We start from the raw sequence: 17,937 nt of genomic DNA, 5'->3' as shown, positions 1-17,937 counted from the left end.
ATCCAGTTCTGCACAAGCTTGTGCTGAAGAAATTGCCGAGTTGGCCCCCCTTGTAAATAACAACTCAACAAAGGTAGCTGTCTCAAGTATCATCCAGAGAAGCGACGACGAATCGCTAAACAGAAAGGCAAAGGAAGCCAACACCATCATCGAACAGCTTTGCGAAAGGAACAACTGGAACTATATAGAACATTCCAACATCCAGCCTGACGAACATCTAAACCGGAGCGGGCTCCATCTAAATAGATCAGGAACCAAACAGTTTGCAACCAATTTTATTAATTTTTTAAAGAAGACATAGGAACTAACTGTCATGGAGCCCATAGAGAAAGGGAACAAGGGTAAGTCACGTAATTTAGACAAAATATTTGGTCGTGGTTTAACAATGGCTTCCTTAAATATTAATAGCTTAGTTGCGCACATTGATGAATTACGGGTGTTTCTCGCCGCATCTCCTGAAATTGATATCCTGGCAATCAATGAAACAAAATTAGACTCTACCATTATGGATTCTGAGTTACATATAGAGGGTTTCGATATTGTCAGAAAAGATCGATCTCAGAATGGTAGAAACGGAGGAGGCGTATGTATTTACATGAGAAACAACCTGAGTTATCAAAGACGCGACGACTTTGATGATGGGATCTTAGAACTCATCACTATAGAAATCTTTAAGCCACGATCAAAATCATTCTTAGTTAGTACTTGGTATCGCCCTCCCAACTCACCCCTCGAGTTATTCACGACATTTGAAAAGCTCATAGATAGCATTGATAAGACAAATCTCGATTATTATTTGTTAGGTGATATAAATTGCGATCTCTTAGAACTAACGAGAACGAACCTAGCTTCATCTAATTTAATTGATATTTTGGATATCTATGGGCTTTATCAGCTATTAAATGAGCCAACACGTGTAACGCATAACACTAAATCATTAATTGACTTATGTGTGACAAACACTCCCGACAAAATTAGTAAGTCCGCAGGTGTGTATCATCTTGGCATCAGTGATCACTCTTTAGTATTCATGACGAGAAAAATTCATTACGAGCCGTCAAAGGCTCGCAAAATTGAGGTACGTAACTTCAGAAATTTCGATCAAGACAAATTTTTGAGTGATCTCAAACAACTGCCATGGTCAGACATCAAGTCTTACGATGATCCGAATGATATGTGGATTCGCTGGAAAACCTTGCTAACCAAGTGTATTGATTCCCACCTGCCTGTTCGCCACAAGCGTGTGGGAAGGAAAAACTCACCATGGATCACAACGGAGCTAATACAGAAAATGCGATCACGTGACCAATTGAAAAGGAAAGCAATTTCCACTGACAGTGACTTATTTTGGAAAAAATACAAAGAATCGAGAAACAGGATTAATAACGAAATTAGATTAGCGAAGAAAAAATACTTTACGGAAAATTTAGCACTAAATAAATCTGATCCTCGGAAAACATGGCACCTCCTTAATGATCTAAGTGCTCGAAAGGCTAGCAAATTTTCCGGCGTTTCCGAAATTAAAGTTGCCAATAAATCAGTAACCTCACCAAGTGAGATGGCCGAGATTTTCAATGAACATTTCACAAGTATAGGCCAGACTCTAGCCAATAAATTACCTCCATCTGACATTAAATTTGAATCATTTCTGAAACCTACAACTGGTAAAACTTTCGCTATCCAACCTCCAAGTGAGCAAACTGTTTGCGACTTGTTAGGAAGTATAAAGGAAAAGAAAGCTGCAGGCTTAGATAACATACCCAACAAATTGCTAAAAATGTCCGCCTCTATAGTGGGACCATCTCTCACTGTGATTTTTCGACAATCTATTAAAATGGGCATTTTTCCTAGGGAGTGGAAAATAGCGAAAGTAACGCCTATATTTTAAAAAGGGGAGAAAACTGACCTAAACAATTATCGCCCAATCTCGGTCATTCCCACTGCTTCAAAGATATTTGAGAAGATCGTTTATGATCAACTATACGATTATTTGAATGAAAACCAGTTATTGACGGAATGCCAGTCAGGCTTTCGCTCCCTGCACAGCACTGTCACCGCGTTGCTCGAAGCAACGAACGAATGGTCAGTTAATATAGACAAGGGACTACTTAACGGAGTAATCTTCATAGACCTCCAAAAAGCCTTCGACACCATAGATCATGAAATTCTTTTGTCCAAACTATCGAATTATGGTGTAGATGAAGGCTCACTCAAGTGGTTCCGTTCTTATTTACTGACGAGGTCTCAGCTGTGCAGTGTTAACGGAAGTCTGTCTGAGCCTTGTACTGTGAGCTGCGGTGTACCACAAGGCAGTAATTTAGGCCCACTTTTATTTCTCCTGTATATTAATGACTTACCAAATTGTTTGGCGCAAGCCATAACAAGAATGTTTGCTGATGATACCAGCATCAGCGTTCATGGTAAAAATGTAGGAGACTTGGAACCAAGCATCAACACTGAACTCACTAATATACATCAGTGGTTGTTAGCAAATAAGCTAAGCTTGAATGTAGCGAAAACGGAATTTATGATTATTGGGTCCCGCCAAAAGTTCACAGCGCAATGCGATTCCACTATTAATATTGCGATTAATGGAGCTAGCGTTAAACAAGTTGATCACACCAAATCTTTGGGTGTCACTATCGATAAAAACCTTAATTGGTCAGAACATGTTAACAACATTTCGAAGAAAATCTCTTCAAGTATAGGGGCTCTAAAACGTGTTCGCCCATTTATTTCGACCGATAGTGCCATCCAAATCTACGAAGCCTTAATTCTACCCAAACTGGACTATTGTAGTGCAGTTTGGGATGGATTAAGTGATAAACTATGTGTTCAACTACAAAAGCGTCAAAATCGAGCGGCTAGAGTTATCACAAGATCTAACTATGACATAAGATCTAGCCATCTCCTTGACCAATTAAACTGGGATACACTTGCAGTTCGTCGTAAAAAACAAAAAGCCCTACTAATGTTTAAGACGATGCAGGGACGTACACTAGTTTACTTACAAAACCTTTTCTCCGACTACCATACTAAATACAACCTTCGAAATCATGATCATAAACTGTCAATACCTAAGCCACACACTGAATATCTAAAACGATCATTCAGCTATAGTGGGGCAAAATTGTGGAATGACCTACCGTTAAATATAAAAGAGGTCAAGTCAGTACGAAAATTTAAAACGGAAATTGATAGTTTGTACAGTAAGAAAAGTTGTAACTAAGGGCTCCACGGCAAACATGTAAAACAGTAACTAGCTTTTTAATCGTAAATCTTTACTTTTAAACATTTTTAGGCAATCGACTGATGTTTTTACCGTGGCAAAATAAAGAAGCTTCCTTCCTTCCTTCCTTCCTTCCCATGGTTTTGGTCGATTTTGGGCCATTTTCACACCTTTTCAAAAAATATGCATTACTTATGAAGGATGCGAAATACGTCATTTTTGGCCATTTTCGGGCAAAAAAGCATGGACTATAGCCCATGCTTTTGACCGATTGTTGACCATTTTCACACCTTTTTAAAAAATATGCATTATTTATGAGGAAGATAAAATACGTCATTTTTGGCCATTTTCGGGCAAAAAGCATGGACTATAGCCCATGCTTTTGACCGATTTTGGGCCATTTTCAGACCTTTTCAAAAAATATGCATTATTTATAAAGGATGCAAAATAGGTCATTTTTGGCCATTTTCGGGCAAAAAGCATGGACTATAGCCCATGGTTTTGACCGATTTTGGGCCATTTTCACACCTTTTCAGAAAATATGCATTATTTATGAGGAAGACAAAATAGGTCATTTTTGACCATTTTCGGACAAAAAGAATGGACTATAGCCCATGGTTTTGGTCGATCGTGGACTTTTTGCTTCATAATTAATATGAGGAAAGTAAAAGGCTTGTGTGGGTTGTGATAATGCGGAGATGAAATGCTAGACTTGTTGTTTGTAATAAAGATTTTATTAATATTGTATTCAGAGTTCTAAATAAACTTTTTCAGTAATTATTTAAGCATATTTTTAGTCAGTGGCTAATGTACAAACTAATAAATATCTAAAACTTTAACTAAGGATTTTGAAACAGTTGATGACAGTTTGTATTTTTACTATTATTATCCATTCCGAGGTGGAGTTGACATCAAGAGGCTGTTTTAGGGGAGAAAATACAGTAGACATCAACTTGGAAATATATCCTCTAAAGTTGTTCCGCAGTGCACTGTAATACCAACTCTTTCTCTTACTCAATCTTTGAAGGGCTAATATGAAGAGTCTCCAATATTCTATTTTTCAACTGAAATGCTTGCTGTGCCCATCAATCAAAAGTATAGTCACCTTTAAAGTATGTATATTCGTAGCTTTATGCACTTTTGATTTAGACAATAGACAATTCTCGCAATCGCTTGGAGTAACCACTAAACAATGGCTTGAGTCAAGGTTGGACTTGATGTGTTCATACTTTTATTATATTAATATTACGATTTCACACAAGCGTTTTTAGCATGCAAATGAGCTAGAGAGTAAAATATGCTAATGAGGGGCGTGTGCTTGGTGGATACGCTTTGACGAGTTGGAAGAATGCTCCAGCTAACTAGATAACAAAACGATTAAAGTGTGAACAATTAAACTATGGAACTGAAGAGTTTGGTGCCTCTCATCAGCATGTTATTTACTCTTCGGCTTATTTGCATGCTAAAAATGGTTATATGAAGTTGTTCTAAGAAGTTCAACTTCGACTTAAAACCATTATGGTCACTCAAGTGAAAAGACTACTTTGACAATATATGGTCCATCTTGGATTGCAATGCATTATGGGGTGTCCAAGAGGCAAATATAGAGCTTATGCGAGGCTCGATTATATATATTCATATTTCTATACCCATAAAAGAAAAAACAAAAGCATTTTAAAAATCTACCATCTTCGTATTGTTTTGCCCGTCCCCCCTGGACAACCCATAATGCCTTGTGATTTAAGATGGCCCCTGTATATACAAAGCAGTACAATCTGGAAAGGTTTATGGAAATTAAATTTCAGCTGAAAGTCTACAACAGGTAGGCTTGTATGGTACCAAACATTCCATCAAGTAAATAACAAAGACCATAACAGGCATTTTTTGCTTAAGATTTTTTTTTGAAATCTTAGTCTATAATGTTGTACCAGAAGTTCATAACTAGAAGTGTCCATCAGGTATTGGGGTGGCGTCCGATGTGTTTTACGTCTGAGTTATTTTTAGTAAATTTGACATCAGCACTAGAAGTGACCAAGCAGGAACGCTCGACCAATCAGATTCATCGAAATGACATACGCTGCGCTCATTCGTTTAGGATTACGCGCGCCCGCGTGTATGAACAGCGCGCGCTTGAAGCGGTTGCTCTTTCAAACATTTTCCGGACATTTTTTTCATCTTTTTGGACTTTGTTATGGTAAAAAAGAAACTAAGTGTCTTTTCTATGGCGTACACTATTATCGAACATAACACTCAAGCAAATCCAAGCTTTTCTCACACGGGAAACCCCGAGTCCGCCATTTTGTTTGTTTGGCCTGCTTGCTTGGTCACTTCCGGTGCAGACGTCAATTTTACTAAAAATAGCTCAGACGTAAAACACATCGGACCTTTCATATATAGGAAGATGGACACTTCTAATTATGAACTTCTGGTCGTACTGATTATATCAAAATACCATTTTACTGCTCAGGGCTGTAGCTAGGGAAGGGGCTGGGGAGCTGGTTCCATGATATAACAACCTGTTTTGCTTGCAGGTTTGCTATGCACTCTTTAGTTTGGTCACCAGGCTGCCTCTCCCCCCTCCCCCAAAGGAAATTGACCTTGCTACGACCCTGACTGTTAGAGCAATTACATTTGCACCTCTTGTTTGGTTGTTTAACTATGTCGGTAATTTCTATCTCTCTCTGTAATTGTCGAATATTTTTCCATGCAAAGATTTCCATTAATCAATCTTTAAAGATGGTTTACCACAATGTCCATATTTCCCTTTTTTCTCTTTTACTCCAAATTCCTGTCCTTTTAACTCATTCGTTTCCATTTGCATGATACCAAACGTTCACTCATCATCTGTCTCAACCTTCTCCTGTTTTGCTTCCTCTTTGGTGAATCTCTCAAGCCGACGTCGCCTTACCTCATTACTAGTACCATCCTCTCCAACATCTGTCTCATCAGTGCTTCCAACAGTCTCTGGCTCAACAGTAGTGCTAGTAGCCACTTTATCTGACCCAGTACTCTCAGTAGATACAGGTAGAGATACAGGTGGAGTAGGTACAGTTGGTACAGTGATGTTAGACAAAGATGGCCAATCTTGTGGTGCCTTATCTTTTTTACCCTCTGCTTTTGCAGCAGCTCCCCCTTCTTGGGTTTCTGGAGATCCTACAGTTGGACTGTGAAAAAGAGAGTTATTGTGAGCAAAAACAGAGTTTTATAGTGTGACAAAGTTTCTGAGCTTTCAGACAAATTCTGCTATTAGTATTTTTCGTTTTGACTTTCATTACTATCATTTTTGTCAAGGTGCAACCCGCAAAGTTTAATGTCTTGTATACTGCATCCCATTTTTGAGTGGTTGCAGCCACTCACTAAACTTAAAAAATATAAATGTTGTTTACCTTTGAGGATTGACCATCATTGTATACTGGTTGAGCTGACTAACAGCCATATCCAATAGCATGTGAACATTTCTAATCAATGCTATCCTTGCTTCTAAGTTTTGCCTCTCTTGACCTTCCAGGTTCCTTAGCTCTTCTGTACTCATTGATGACAAATCTACCCCTTGGGGGACTGGTGGGGGTATAAATGGCATACCTGCAAATAAAAAAAAAATTCCTCTTTAGATTCAATAAAATTATTGTACAAAATAACTCCATAAAAGTTCTCAACTAAGTTATTATAGTTAATTATTCACAGACACAAATTCACGTTAAATATTTACAATGAAGCCAAAGAAGATAGGTGATGGCAATAAGCAAAAAGAGATACAGCATGTCATGTCAAGATCAAAGAAATGCTGAAATGAATTGTGTTTCTTATCATCATTATTCTTTTCAAGAACACAAAGTTTAGTGTTGAGATATCCATTGTTGCTTGCAGTCAAGGAAACAAGATGTTGATTATTCAAGTTTAGTTGTATGCCAATAATATTGGAATGAATTGGAATGACTATAATTGGAATGACTTATTGATTGCCTATCTCCTATGGCTTGGACCCTCTTTATGGAAATGGGTATATTTTGTTTCTTTGTGGACAATTTAAACTTACCAAACATAGGTGGCATCATAAATGGAGGTGGCATCATGAATGGTGGCGGCATGTTAAAACCAGGCATCTAGGACAGAAAAAGAATGCTAATGCTTTATTTATCTCTTTCCCAGGCAATATTGACACTGTCGTGTAGGTGTAGTTATGGCAGTGGCTACAAACATGATTGTATCTTATAAGTCCCTCTTCAAACATTCAATGCAGATAGGTATTTTGTAGCTTGAGAGTATTTGGCAGATATTAGAGTTACATTCTAATGCCTTCAAACAATTATTGTTTCAAGTTGAGGCATTTGGTTCAATACAATGAAATGTATAGAAACTGACCCAATGCAGCAATAAAGTGCAACTCTAATATCTGCTAATGTTTCCTATTCTGACCATACATGCATATATGTTTTTTCCATTTGTATGTATGTGATATATTTTTAATTTTGTCAGCAACTGTTAAATATTGCTTGGTAAATATTATAGTTTCTCAGCTCAATTAGTTCACAATACTCTGAGTGACTGTTACTAATATTAATACAGCTTCTCATTAATCCCATATAGGTAACTGTCCAATTATTTTCTTAATTGGACAGGTCTTGTTGATATGGGATTAATTAAGCAGCTATATAATTAAAAGGTAATGGGATTTCATGCTCCCCAATCAAGAAATAATTAGACTTGAAAAATTCCTCTGACTGCCAAATTGGACTCGGCCTACGGCCTCATCCAATTTTGGAAGTCCTCGGAATTTTCCTCATCCAATTATTTCTTAATTGGACAGCATAGAGTCCTATTACATATACTAATTTAATTATATTTTGTAAATAATATTTCTCTCTCTGTGGTAATAAACTTCTAATCAGGCCTCAAGACTCAAGATGAGAAAATATGATATATTTTAGCTTAAATTACTCAATAGAATAGACTTGTAAGCCCAATATAGTAAATGACATACTTGATTAGGAAGAAAGGTTGGTGTTGTATGAGATTGGGCTGTGGTAAATGTTGGAGTAGTGCCAGTTGGTGTTGGATCTGTGAATGGTAATGGTTGCTGGTTTGGTTGCTGTTGACCAGGCTGTTGACCAGGCTGCTGTTGACCAGGCTGCTGTTGACCAGGCTGCTGTTGACCAGGCTGCTGTTGACCAGGCTGCTGTTGACCAGGCTGCTGTTGACCAGGCTGCTGTTGACCAGGCTGCTGTTGTCCAGGCTGCTGTTGTCCAGGCTGTTGAAAATGCTGTTGTGGCATACCCACTGGGGGCCAGCCAGGGAACATACCAAAGGGTGGCATCATTTGTGCACCTTAATATTTGAAAGAATTAGAGACATGAGTCAGACAAACCACGAAGAATTCCAAATACCTCATGATGATGATGATGATTGATTACGTATAATAATGAATGAGGATTAAGACACAGTTAAATGGTGGAGAAGAAAGAAGCGTCAATCACTGTTGGGATTTTATAACAAATACATAATTAATTTTGTTGTCAGGTTCAAAATGGCTAAATCAGGTAGATTCAAGTTACTGATTGAAGCATTTTGTCACTATTCCTGCATGTGTCTGTATCCAAACACTGTTCAAATGCTTAGGATATTGACTACCAAGAATACCCCCAGTCTTCAATGATTAAAATGATTTAACCTTTTCAATCCAACAAAGATTTTTGAATTTGGTTTACTGCATATCAGTGATATATCAAATTGTCAAAGTGGCTAAACTGATAAAATAAAGTCTAGATGGACAACACCCACCATTTGGCATTCCTTGTGGCATTTGCAGTTGTGCAGGAGGCTGGGTAGGTTGTGTCTGTGGCCTTGGCATAGGTCGTAACACATCCATACGACAAGTAGGACAGGTCTGCTGTCTTTGGAACCATGACCTGAGACAGCTTGCATGGAAGATATGGTTGCAGGGGATTTTCTTACATCCTGTCGTCATTTCTTCTCGACAAATTATACACACATTGTCACCTTGCGAGAGTTCCTCGGGCGTGGCATCAGGATATCTGAGCAAAAACAAACAAAGAATCAGTATCTAATTTTTGTTGCTTCAAATGATGGTTTCATGTTCCTTAGTGAAAACTGTCTTATTCTGTCCTATACTAATGTGTGTACAATATATGCAATGCAAAGTATACTTACAAGGTATTCATATTCGCAATAGCTCGTCTAGACATTATAACATCACTGAGAGACTTTTTGAATCCTCTGTAACAAAAACAAACAAAAAAAAACTGTAAATAAACAACTATAAAAATAACATTTTCCAAAAAGAAGAATGAGAAAACAGGGTTAAGAGAAAAAATAATGACAGCTGATAAAATGTTGTTATGAGTAAATTAATTCAGGGAGCTATGCCAGTTGTAGTAATAATCTTAATGATTTTAAGAAATTATTATTAAAACAAAAAGAAAAGACTGCTATACCCACCTCAGTGTAAGATACATGGGTCTGATAGCAAATAAGGGGAAGGTATGGACCTTGATCATAATACCAACAAAACATATATATAAAACAGCTTTAATAAATCCTGAAAACAATAATACAAATTAGACATTAATATGCACATCACTGACGCACTCAGGCCCAGTCTCCATGCAGTAGGGGTTTATTCAGGGTGTGGCTCTGAGGTACCTGTGACCCCCTTTTGAGGAGGGGAGCCCTATGAGAAGATTTGTTGAAATGAATAGGGAGTGCCCTCTAACAGGAATGCTGGATACACCCCTCTATGGTATACTTTTTAATTTATTTAACTTTTTATACATCAAAATATCAATCAAAATCAAAATATTGCAACCAATATTTGAATAACTGTTGTTTTGGACTGTACATGTGAAAATGCTTTTGTGTTTCCACGTGAACACAAGGCTAGTCAGTCCTGAACAGTTATTCAAATTGGTTGCCACCTTTCAATCTGATGCACACATAGTCATATTTATTGATGATAGAGGTGAAGTGGAGGGAAGTGGTGGAGTAAGCATTGAACTAAAAATTTTGATAAGTGTGAAGGATGTGTATGCATGATTTCGGCAACACTTATATCAAAAATATCCACTGTTAACTATTGCTTCCTTAAGTTATTGGGCTTCTCATTCCTGCGTAACCAGTCCATTAAAAAAAGTTGTTTCTCCTTTATGCTGTAATCCTTAATGGATTGTACTTACCCATGATAAGTTCTGTATAAAGTAAATAGACAGCTTTATTATCCCAAGGGTTTTCACTCTGTAAGTCTATCACATGGAGAAAGTATTTCATACATATGGTAGCCACTATAGTTAAGAGAATGGCGTACTGAAAGAAAATGGAAAAAATACAAATGAATTTTGAGAGCATGAGCAATCAACAGTAATTTTTAATCTATTCCTCCCACACAGCTAAAGAATTTTTACTTTTACTGAAGGCCAAAATCTAGCCACAAAATCTACCACTTTTAATTTTAAGTCAATTTTAACAAGACTTTTGATCAAATTAATTTGGTTTAATTTGAATAAGTTGAAGTATAAATAGCAGGATTTTTAATGCTCAAGAACATCCTTCTGAAAGGTGCATCAAAAGTAAAATGACTATTGTTTCAATGTCACCCTAAGACCACTCAACTAATCACAAGCACCCCTGTAATAGGCTCTTCCATGAGGTTTGCTCCACGTACGTACAAACTACTACACTACATTATCACTACACTATATTATGCCCAATTAAAGAAGGTCTATTACAGTAATTGACCTTATCAAAGATAACAATAGCCAACATTTGATATTCTGGTTGAGTGATCAAGTACAAAACAATCCGAGTCGAGGCTCTGGGGAAACAATAGAAGAGACCCCTTGCAGCACTCTGGAATGCAGCTCAATCTGGGGAACAAAACATGGGCTCCAATTCTCAGGAGATTGGAATTCTCTTGTTTTGTCCCCAGATCGAGCTGCTTTGACATCACATGCAAGGGGTCTATAATCATAATATTATTATTCGTTTGTTTCGCCGGAGCCTTGACTCGGATTGTTTTGTGCTTGATCACTCAAACAGAATATTACAAGTTGGCTATTACGGTAGATGAGATAATTACCTCAAAACCAAAAACCAGTTGAACTGAAGCACCACTTTGAATAGTTGTATTATAAGCAACATGAACCAAAAAGCTATCAAACATTCCTAAAAACATCAGTAATGTAACAGCTCTGAGATGAAAGAGCCAAGTAAGCACTGGACTTCTTTCCATATAGTCTATTCTATCTTCGGCAAGCCAGTGAAAACATTTGATAAAAAGAAGTAATGTGAACTGAGCAACGAAACGTGGACTGAAGTCATCTCTGAATACTGTGAAGGCCAGGCACGTCTCTGTTACAGCATACCAGGATCTTTCAATTAAATGCTAAATTGGAAAGAAAGAAAAAAAGAATAAATGAAATTGGAGATCATTGAAGCAATCAATAGACTTTAGAGTGTAGGTGTAATGTTTCCAAAACCATGTTTCCAATATCAGACCATGATTCATTCTATTAATTATTATTCTATTGATTCTGGTAATGCTTGAAAAAAAGAATTTGTTACCATGGATGCAATTGAAAATGAATCTTACTCCAAATGGAGTGACATGGTCTGAATTGGAAAATGAATACATTACGATGAAGCTGAAAAGAAGAAGGAAAATAGTAAAATAGACACCTCTTCATTATTATTTTATTTAACTCAATATCGCAAGGCTAGTTTAAAGGAAGTCCTGATAACATAAATATAAAGAAAACAAATAGATTTACAAAATATCTATTGGTAAAATAGCAATAAGGTACACTACGGTAGATATATATAACAACTTTGAATTGTTAATGATTTTAGGGTACAACTATAGAATACCCCACAAGGAAAAGTATTATAGTGGGCTGCCTACGCACCTACGCGTTCGTTATAGGAATAAACAATCGAGTACCTTGGGGTTAGGTTTAGGGTTAGGATTGGGGAAGGCTTTGTAGGAATAAACAATCGAGTACCTTAATGGGGTTAGGTTTAGGGTTAGGATTGGGGAAGGCTTTGGTGGGGTATTCTATAGTTATTCGGATTTTAGTCCCAGAAAATGGGATTTATGTCATAAACTGAAAAAAAATTGATTATGGGCATGGGAAATAGAAACATCTGGGGTAAGTAATCCTAGAGTTTCTCAAAGGTATGAATATATTAAACAAGCATTAATTTAGTCGCAATTATCGAATATTGATAGTTTATTAACAATTTATTGATATCATTAGACTATATTCGTAAGTACTGTAAAAAAGCCCCATTGATTCTTTAGACAGCGTTATTTAATTAAGAGAGTCTAATACCTCACATTTTTTCAGAGAATACTTCAAAACCAAGGAACCTCATAATCAAAAATTTTTATTTTCAGAAATTACAAAATGCTTATATAATTAGAAATCTTGAAAAAAAATAGCATTTAAGTTTTTACATACTTACTTCCATTTCCGCAGCTCGAAGTTGGCCGAAAAATACTTTACGAATGAGTTTGCCCAGTAAGATAACGAAGACAAAGGCTTGCAAATAAAGAACCTACAAGAACGGCAAAAGAAATTCATAATATCGTAAAAATGTCTAGTATTAACATTGTAGATACAATTAAAGATGCCAAAATGAACTATAAAAGCAACGAAGAGTAACAAAGTAAAGAGGAAGAGGGTAAATAAAGCACTTACAGCCATGCTTGGACTTGACTTTGTCAGATAAACGACAGAGGGATAAAACTGATGTTTTTGGTAGTAAGCATTTGCAACCACAGCACCGGTCAGTGCTAGACTGGCCGCTGTTAAAACCATCTCTCGCATCATGAAAATATAAAGAGCAGTCCCTAGGTTTTTAGTTCATGGTTGGCTAACGCGGAATGAGTTTTTAAGCGAGGATTTTTTTTGGATTTTTGGCAGCCATTTGCATTTTTCGTGGCTCAACGTGAGTGGTTTACACTCACATCAAAATACACGTCTGCACATACGGGACTTGGCATCTGATTCACCACAGGGATCCCGCACATACATTCTCGACTGAAACCTTTTTACCATTCATTACTATTTACTTTTTTCATTTACTTTTTTCTAATTTCTGTTAACGATGTATTCGTTCAGTAACTAGACCCATGTGTCATTATTTCTTTCTTGCACATATGGGATCTGATTCACCACAGGGATCCCGCACATACATTCTTGACTGAAACCTTTTTGATCATTCATTATTTACTTTTTTCATTTTTTAAATTTCTGTTAACAATGTATTTGTTCAGTAACTTGACCCATGTGCCATTATTTCTTTTTTGGACCACTAACCCTTTTTTATTTATCCAGCCTACATTATTCCCTTTTGCTTATTCCCAAATTCATTTTTCTTTCATTCATTCTTTCCTTTTCTTTTCATTCTGTATACCTTACCCATATTGTTTTTTTTCCCACATTTTTCACGAAACAATATTTTTACAAAGATTTTTAGTTGGAGTCAACAACATACCATTGCAATTATTGTTAGGTAAAGGAAGATATACAACATAAGGGAATGACACAAGGTCTGGAGATGGTCAAAAGTAAGAGACCAAAGTAAATTGACTTTATTATAGAAATTGTAATCAAGGGAGTATTATAAAATTTTATTTCATCTCTTCTTACTCTCATGATCATTTTTTCCTTCTTTAACAAATATATATTTATTTACCCATTAAATAGTATAAATATGTGATTACTCATGATCATTTCTCATTAAAACAACTGAGTCCCCATTACCTATACAGAAGATATAAATAAGGTTTTTCTATGTGTTTTTAGTACATTCTGGTCATTGTCCTCTTGACTATGGAGTTCCACTTCCTTTAGTCTATATTCAGCCCTTCCCGTGTTATCACAGAATAAAAGAACAAATGGGAATATAGAAGCAAATATTACAATGCCGCCAGCTACGTAAAATGATGGGATATAAGAACCAAGCTCATCTGCTATAAATCCTGAAATTCAAGAAATAACACATTGTTGAGTATAGTATAGTGTAGCCTGTGAAATGGCCCTCAAACCACACACCCGTGCCAGAGAGCTGTTTTGGAGGCTAGCAGTAGTGTAATAATTTAAACCAATACTTCCCTCCACTAGCTCCCACATCCCATCCCCCTTCCCCACAGTCACGCACACACATCAGTAAATGAGGATGCAGTTTGCAAGACTTGAAGTCTCAGTTTTTTCAATAGTAAAAAGCTATAGAAAATATGAATTCTGGTAAATGAAATATCTCTTGCGAAAGTGGCCTTTTTAAATTACATTCATCTACTGTATTTTGTCCCGTAAGTAAATAACATAATTTTAAATGTCCCTGTCCCCAACCTATGATTAAACCCAAAAGCTTCTTCCAATGCAAGATGATTTTTTCTTACCAATGAATGGTGGTCCTCCACAAATAGTGATTGAGACAAACATGTATCCTGTGCTAAGACTGATGTGAGCCCTTTCACGTCCACCAACACTCAGGAAAAACATTGCAATATTAGTAATGAATGCACCATTGGCAAGACCATATATCACAGCAAATATGACAAAATGCATGTATTCCTTGGCAAAAGTCAGAAAGATGATGGACAATCCTATTATGAAGGACATCAGCTGAAGGCATCGTAGTGGAGTGAGCCATGCTTTGTCAAGAACCTTGCCAATAGCAATCCGAGACAGAGAGGAACAAATACCAATGTAAATAAAGAGTTGGGCCGCTGCTTTACTTGGAATCTTTGTGTCTTTTGCAAATTGGACCTTGAGAGGGGGAAAAATGGTTAGACCCGAGACACGCCCTAATAAATACTAATGACGTAATGCGTAGTTTCATAAATTGACCATAACCCCCATCGAAGATATTTTTTTAAAGACCTCACCTACTCCTGGAAATTCCAATTTTCTTAACTTGGTAATTCTGTTCTTTCTCTGACCCCCCTCCCCCCCCCCCCCCCCCCCCCCAACCCCAACCCCCAATCCCCACTCCTTGGAAATTCCAAGTCCAAGTGTTATTTTAAATTATGATAAAAGGATGCAAGGGCAGATCCAGGAATTTGTGAATGATGGGGGTGGGGGTAGGGATTTCCAAACAAATACTTCAAATAATTACTTTCAAACCTGGCAAAACTAAATTCTAGGATAAAAAAATCAATTGAAAGCTCCCCCTGGATCCACACTCTTGGAGACATTTTAACAAACTCTACTAACATTTTATGATGCAATATTGTCTGAGAATCAAACCCGAGACCCCAGAGGTGAAAGTGAGTGTGCTTCTGATGCATCACCCATGATTCCCTTAATTATGGATGTGCAAGGGAATCAGTTATAAGTTTATATTAAATTGCGTAGTTCCAAAAATTATCCATACCCCCCTCATGGAGGAATTTCTTTATGACACCCCCTACCCCCCAGAAATTCCAATTTTCTTCCATACAAACTCTGTAATTTTTGTTCTTTCTCTGACCCCCTTACTCTTCGGAAATTTCAAATTCCTCTGTGGGGTGTGTATGGATGATTTCTGGAACTACACATTCACCGTATATTATTTGTTTTAATACCTACCAAGTGAACAAAAGGAACATAAAATCCCAGAAATATCATCATACTTGAAATTAGTCCAACAGTAAAGGTACGATTGGTGAATAATGACACACACTCCTTGATACTTAGACCTATTTTCTTTGCTTCTTTATCAAGGGATTCCAATTCATTCCCAAGGTCAGTGTCAACAGGGTCATAAGTGATAGAAAGAAAGCACATTAACAGCAAGACTCCACCCATGATCCTGAAGGTATTCCTCCACTCTAATGCTTCAACAAGTTCTTCTAGACACGGCCCGAATACTATAACACCTAGACTAGATCCCATTGCCATAATTCCAGTTGGTAAAGCTGGGTTTTTCTTGAAGTATAAATTATTCAAAGTTAAACAGGTGTTTAATATAATACCAGCACTAAGTCCATAAAGTACACCATAAGAAAAATAAAGAATTCTCAAATTGTTGACAAATGAACTGCATATTAGAGATAATGAGCACACGAGACCACCTCCCATTGCAGTAGCTCTGTGGCCAAAGCAACTGACCAATGCGACAGCAAAAAGACCAGAGAACATGGTGAGTGAAATGGCAATCGAGCCAACCCAGGCTGTAAAGGTAAAAGCATACCACATTTATTAGTTTATTACGATGAGGTAGGAAGCCATTTTAGGGTTGTAGGATGCCAGACATTGCATAATTAATACTCTTAAAACAGAGCACTCATTGATGAAGAGAGGGGGTAAAGTGAGCATTATCTGCTTGATCAGTCCATTGATAGCAATTGAATTCCATATGAAGGAATAACCAGCATTAAATATATGTACTTTACCTTTATATATCATTAATAATAATAATGATTATGTAATAAAGAAATCAAATGTTATTATTGTATTCAATCAATCATAAATCGATAATCAACGATAATCATTATGGACACCAAATTATATACTGGAAGATTTGAAACCTTCTAGATGAATGAGTTTCCAAGAAGTGTCGAGCTAGACTTAACTATTTTTTCATTTTCTTCGATGACCAGGATTGAAGGTCATGATTAATTTACTGACCTGTTTCCTCCTTATTAGATTGGAAATACTCCGAAAGAACGGGCAGGAATACTCCAAAACTTAAGGAAAATCCATAATGAAGAAAAGTAGTGATAGCTGTTGACACACAGACGACCCACGACCATGGAGTATCTGGAGAACGGCTTTTACCACAATAAACCATGCTACATCTATCCTTATCTTAATTTAATACAGTAGTTAGAGCCTACACGATATTATGAATATTATATGAACGACTTTAAAAACCACACGGACCAGTTGCACCCGTTTTTCCCTGCGTTTTTTTTCTTTCATGTTTGCACAGGCCACAGGGAGCCCAAACGCGAGAAAATCCTTTCCTTTTATTTTTCTTTGTTTTATTTATCTTTCTTTCATTCGTTATTTTTTCCTTTCTTTCTTTCTTCCTTTCGTTCTTTCGTTCGTTCTTTATTTCTTTTTATTTCTTCATTTCTTCCTTCCTTTCCGTCTTTCTTTCTTTCTAGCTTCTTCTTCTTTTTTGAGCTGAAAAGTAGTACTTACAACTACAGAGCATTTTTCAATGATTATTTTCCTTGCAATTAATATATCCTAGAAGCAAAAATCAGAGCGGAGGCATGGGCTTAAGGTTGTCACGCGACTCTACATACATACATAAACTTGTCGAACTTCTAGCATGCCACAAGTAGCACACTAATCGGGGACACGAAACGTTGTGTGATGACTCTGCATACGGAGGCTACTATCTACAAGGCCAGATTTTCTTTCTCTATTCATTTTTCCCTTTCTTTTCTTTCCTTTTTTGGAGAGTGTGGAGGAGCTTGATGTTAAAATTTGGCAATCATACGCATTTGATCCAAGAGAAAATACGAAAAACAAAACAAAACGAAATGAAACAAAACAAAACAAACAAAAAACAAACAGAAGAATTCCATCTACAATCATTTACTGAACATTTTAACAGTCTACTGCTGAAGTCAAAAGTCAAAAGAAACAATATTCAAGGGGTATGAATAAAGCCTTATTCATTTTAGTGTAATGTTTCCATACTCCGACCTGCATGGCTTTAGGAAATAAATATGAAGAAAATATGAAGAAAAGCTA

General features: G+C 36.8%; 3 protein-coding genes across 3 annotated transcripts; 1 reads left to right on the top strand and 2 right to left on the bottom strand.

Annotated features, from left to right (window-relative positions):
* The first annotated feature begins 385 nt into the window (after positions 1-385).
* Positions 386-1,888, top strand: LOC148904419 (uncharacterized). Its single transcript, XM_089024951.1, has one exon. The coding sequence runs from the start codon at positions 386-388 to the stop codon at positions 1,886-1,888; it is 1,503 nt and encodes a 500-aa protein (XP_088881077.1).
* A 2,053-nt stretch (positions 1,889-3,941) lies between these two features.
* Positions 3,942-13,218, bottom strand: LOC116308390 (E3 ubiquitin-protein ligase synoviolin). The gene is made up of 11 exons (XM_089024944.1): positions 12,940-13,218; positions 12,704-12,796; positions 11,319-11,624; positions 10,420-10,546; positions 9,686-9,785; positions 9,398-9,463; positions 9,008-9,261; positions 8,211-8,554; positions 7,266-7,332; positions 6,616-6,811; positions 3,942-6,393 (listed from the first exon to the last, which is right to left on the bottom strand). Exons 1-11 carry the CDS (start codon positions 13,069-13,071, stop codon positions 6,063-6,065), a joined length of 2,016 nt encoding a protein of 671 aa, XP_088881070.1. The 5' UTR covers positions 13,072-13,218; the 3' UTR covers positions 3,942-6,062.
* A 676-nt stretch (positions 13,219-13,894) lies between these two features.
* Positions 13,895-17,020, bottom strand: LOC116308387 (monocarboxylate transporter 3). Its single transcript, XM_031718794.2, has 4 exons — positions 16,858-17,020; positions 15,817-16,400; positions 14,646-15,015; positions 13,895-14,225 (listed from the first exon to the last, which is right to left on the bottom strand). The coding sequence occupies exons 1-4, from the start codon at positions 17,018-17,020 to the stop codon at positions 14,008-14,010; spliced, it is 1,335 nt and encodes a 444-aa protein (XP_031574654.2). The 3' UTR covers positions 13,895-14,007.
* Positions 17,021-17,937: the final 917 nt, after the last annotated feature.

Source organism: Actinia tenebrosa, unplaced genomic scaffold (assembly GCF_029948245.1).
Source record: "Actinia tenebrosa isolate PJP-AT-01 unplaced genomic scaffold, QUT_ActTen_1.0 PGA_scaffold9__36_contigs__length_13948895, whole genome shotgun sequence".
Lineage (NCBI taxonomy): Eukaryota > Metazoa > Cnidaria > Anthozoa > Actiniaria > Actiniidae > Actinia > Actinia tenebrosa.
Note: the sequence above shows the minus strand (reverse complement) of the source record. Positions and strands in the feature narration are given on the sequence as shown.

Bases quoted from the DNA above. Each gene is read 5' to 3' on its own strand.
- LOC116308387 (XM_031718794.2), bottom strand. From the start codon at position 17,020: ATGGTTTATTGTGGTAAAAGCCGTTCTCCAGATACTCCATGGTCGTGG. The intron at 16,401-16,857 runs GTCAGTAAATTA...TTACCTTTACAG, and splicing joins ATCTAATAAGGAGGAAACAG to CCTGGGTTGGCTCGATTGCC. The intron at 14,226-14,645 runs GTAAGAAAAAAT...CTTGAATTTCAG, and splicing joins TGGAGGACCACCATTCATTG to GATTTATAGCAGATGAGCTT.
- LOC148904419 (XM_089024951.1), top strand. From the start codon at position 386: ATGGCTTCCTTAAATATTAATAGCTTAGTTGCGCACATTGATGAATTA.
- LOC116308390 (XM_089024944.1), bottom strand. From the start codon at position 13,071: ATGATGCGAGAGATGGTTTTAACAGCGGCCAGTCTAGCACTGACCGGT. The intron at 12,797-12,939 runs GTAAGTGCTTTA...CCGTTCTTGTAG, and splicing joins AGTCAAGTCCAAGCATGGCT to GTTCTTTATTTGCAAGCCTT. The intron at 9,464-9,685 runs GTGGGTATAGCA...TTTTTGTTACAG, and splicing joins CCCATGTATCTTACACTGAG to AGGATTCAAAAAGTCTCTCA.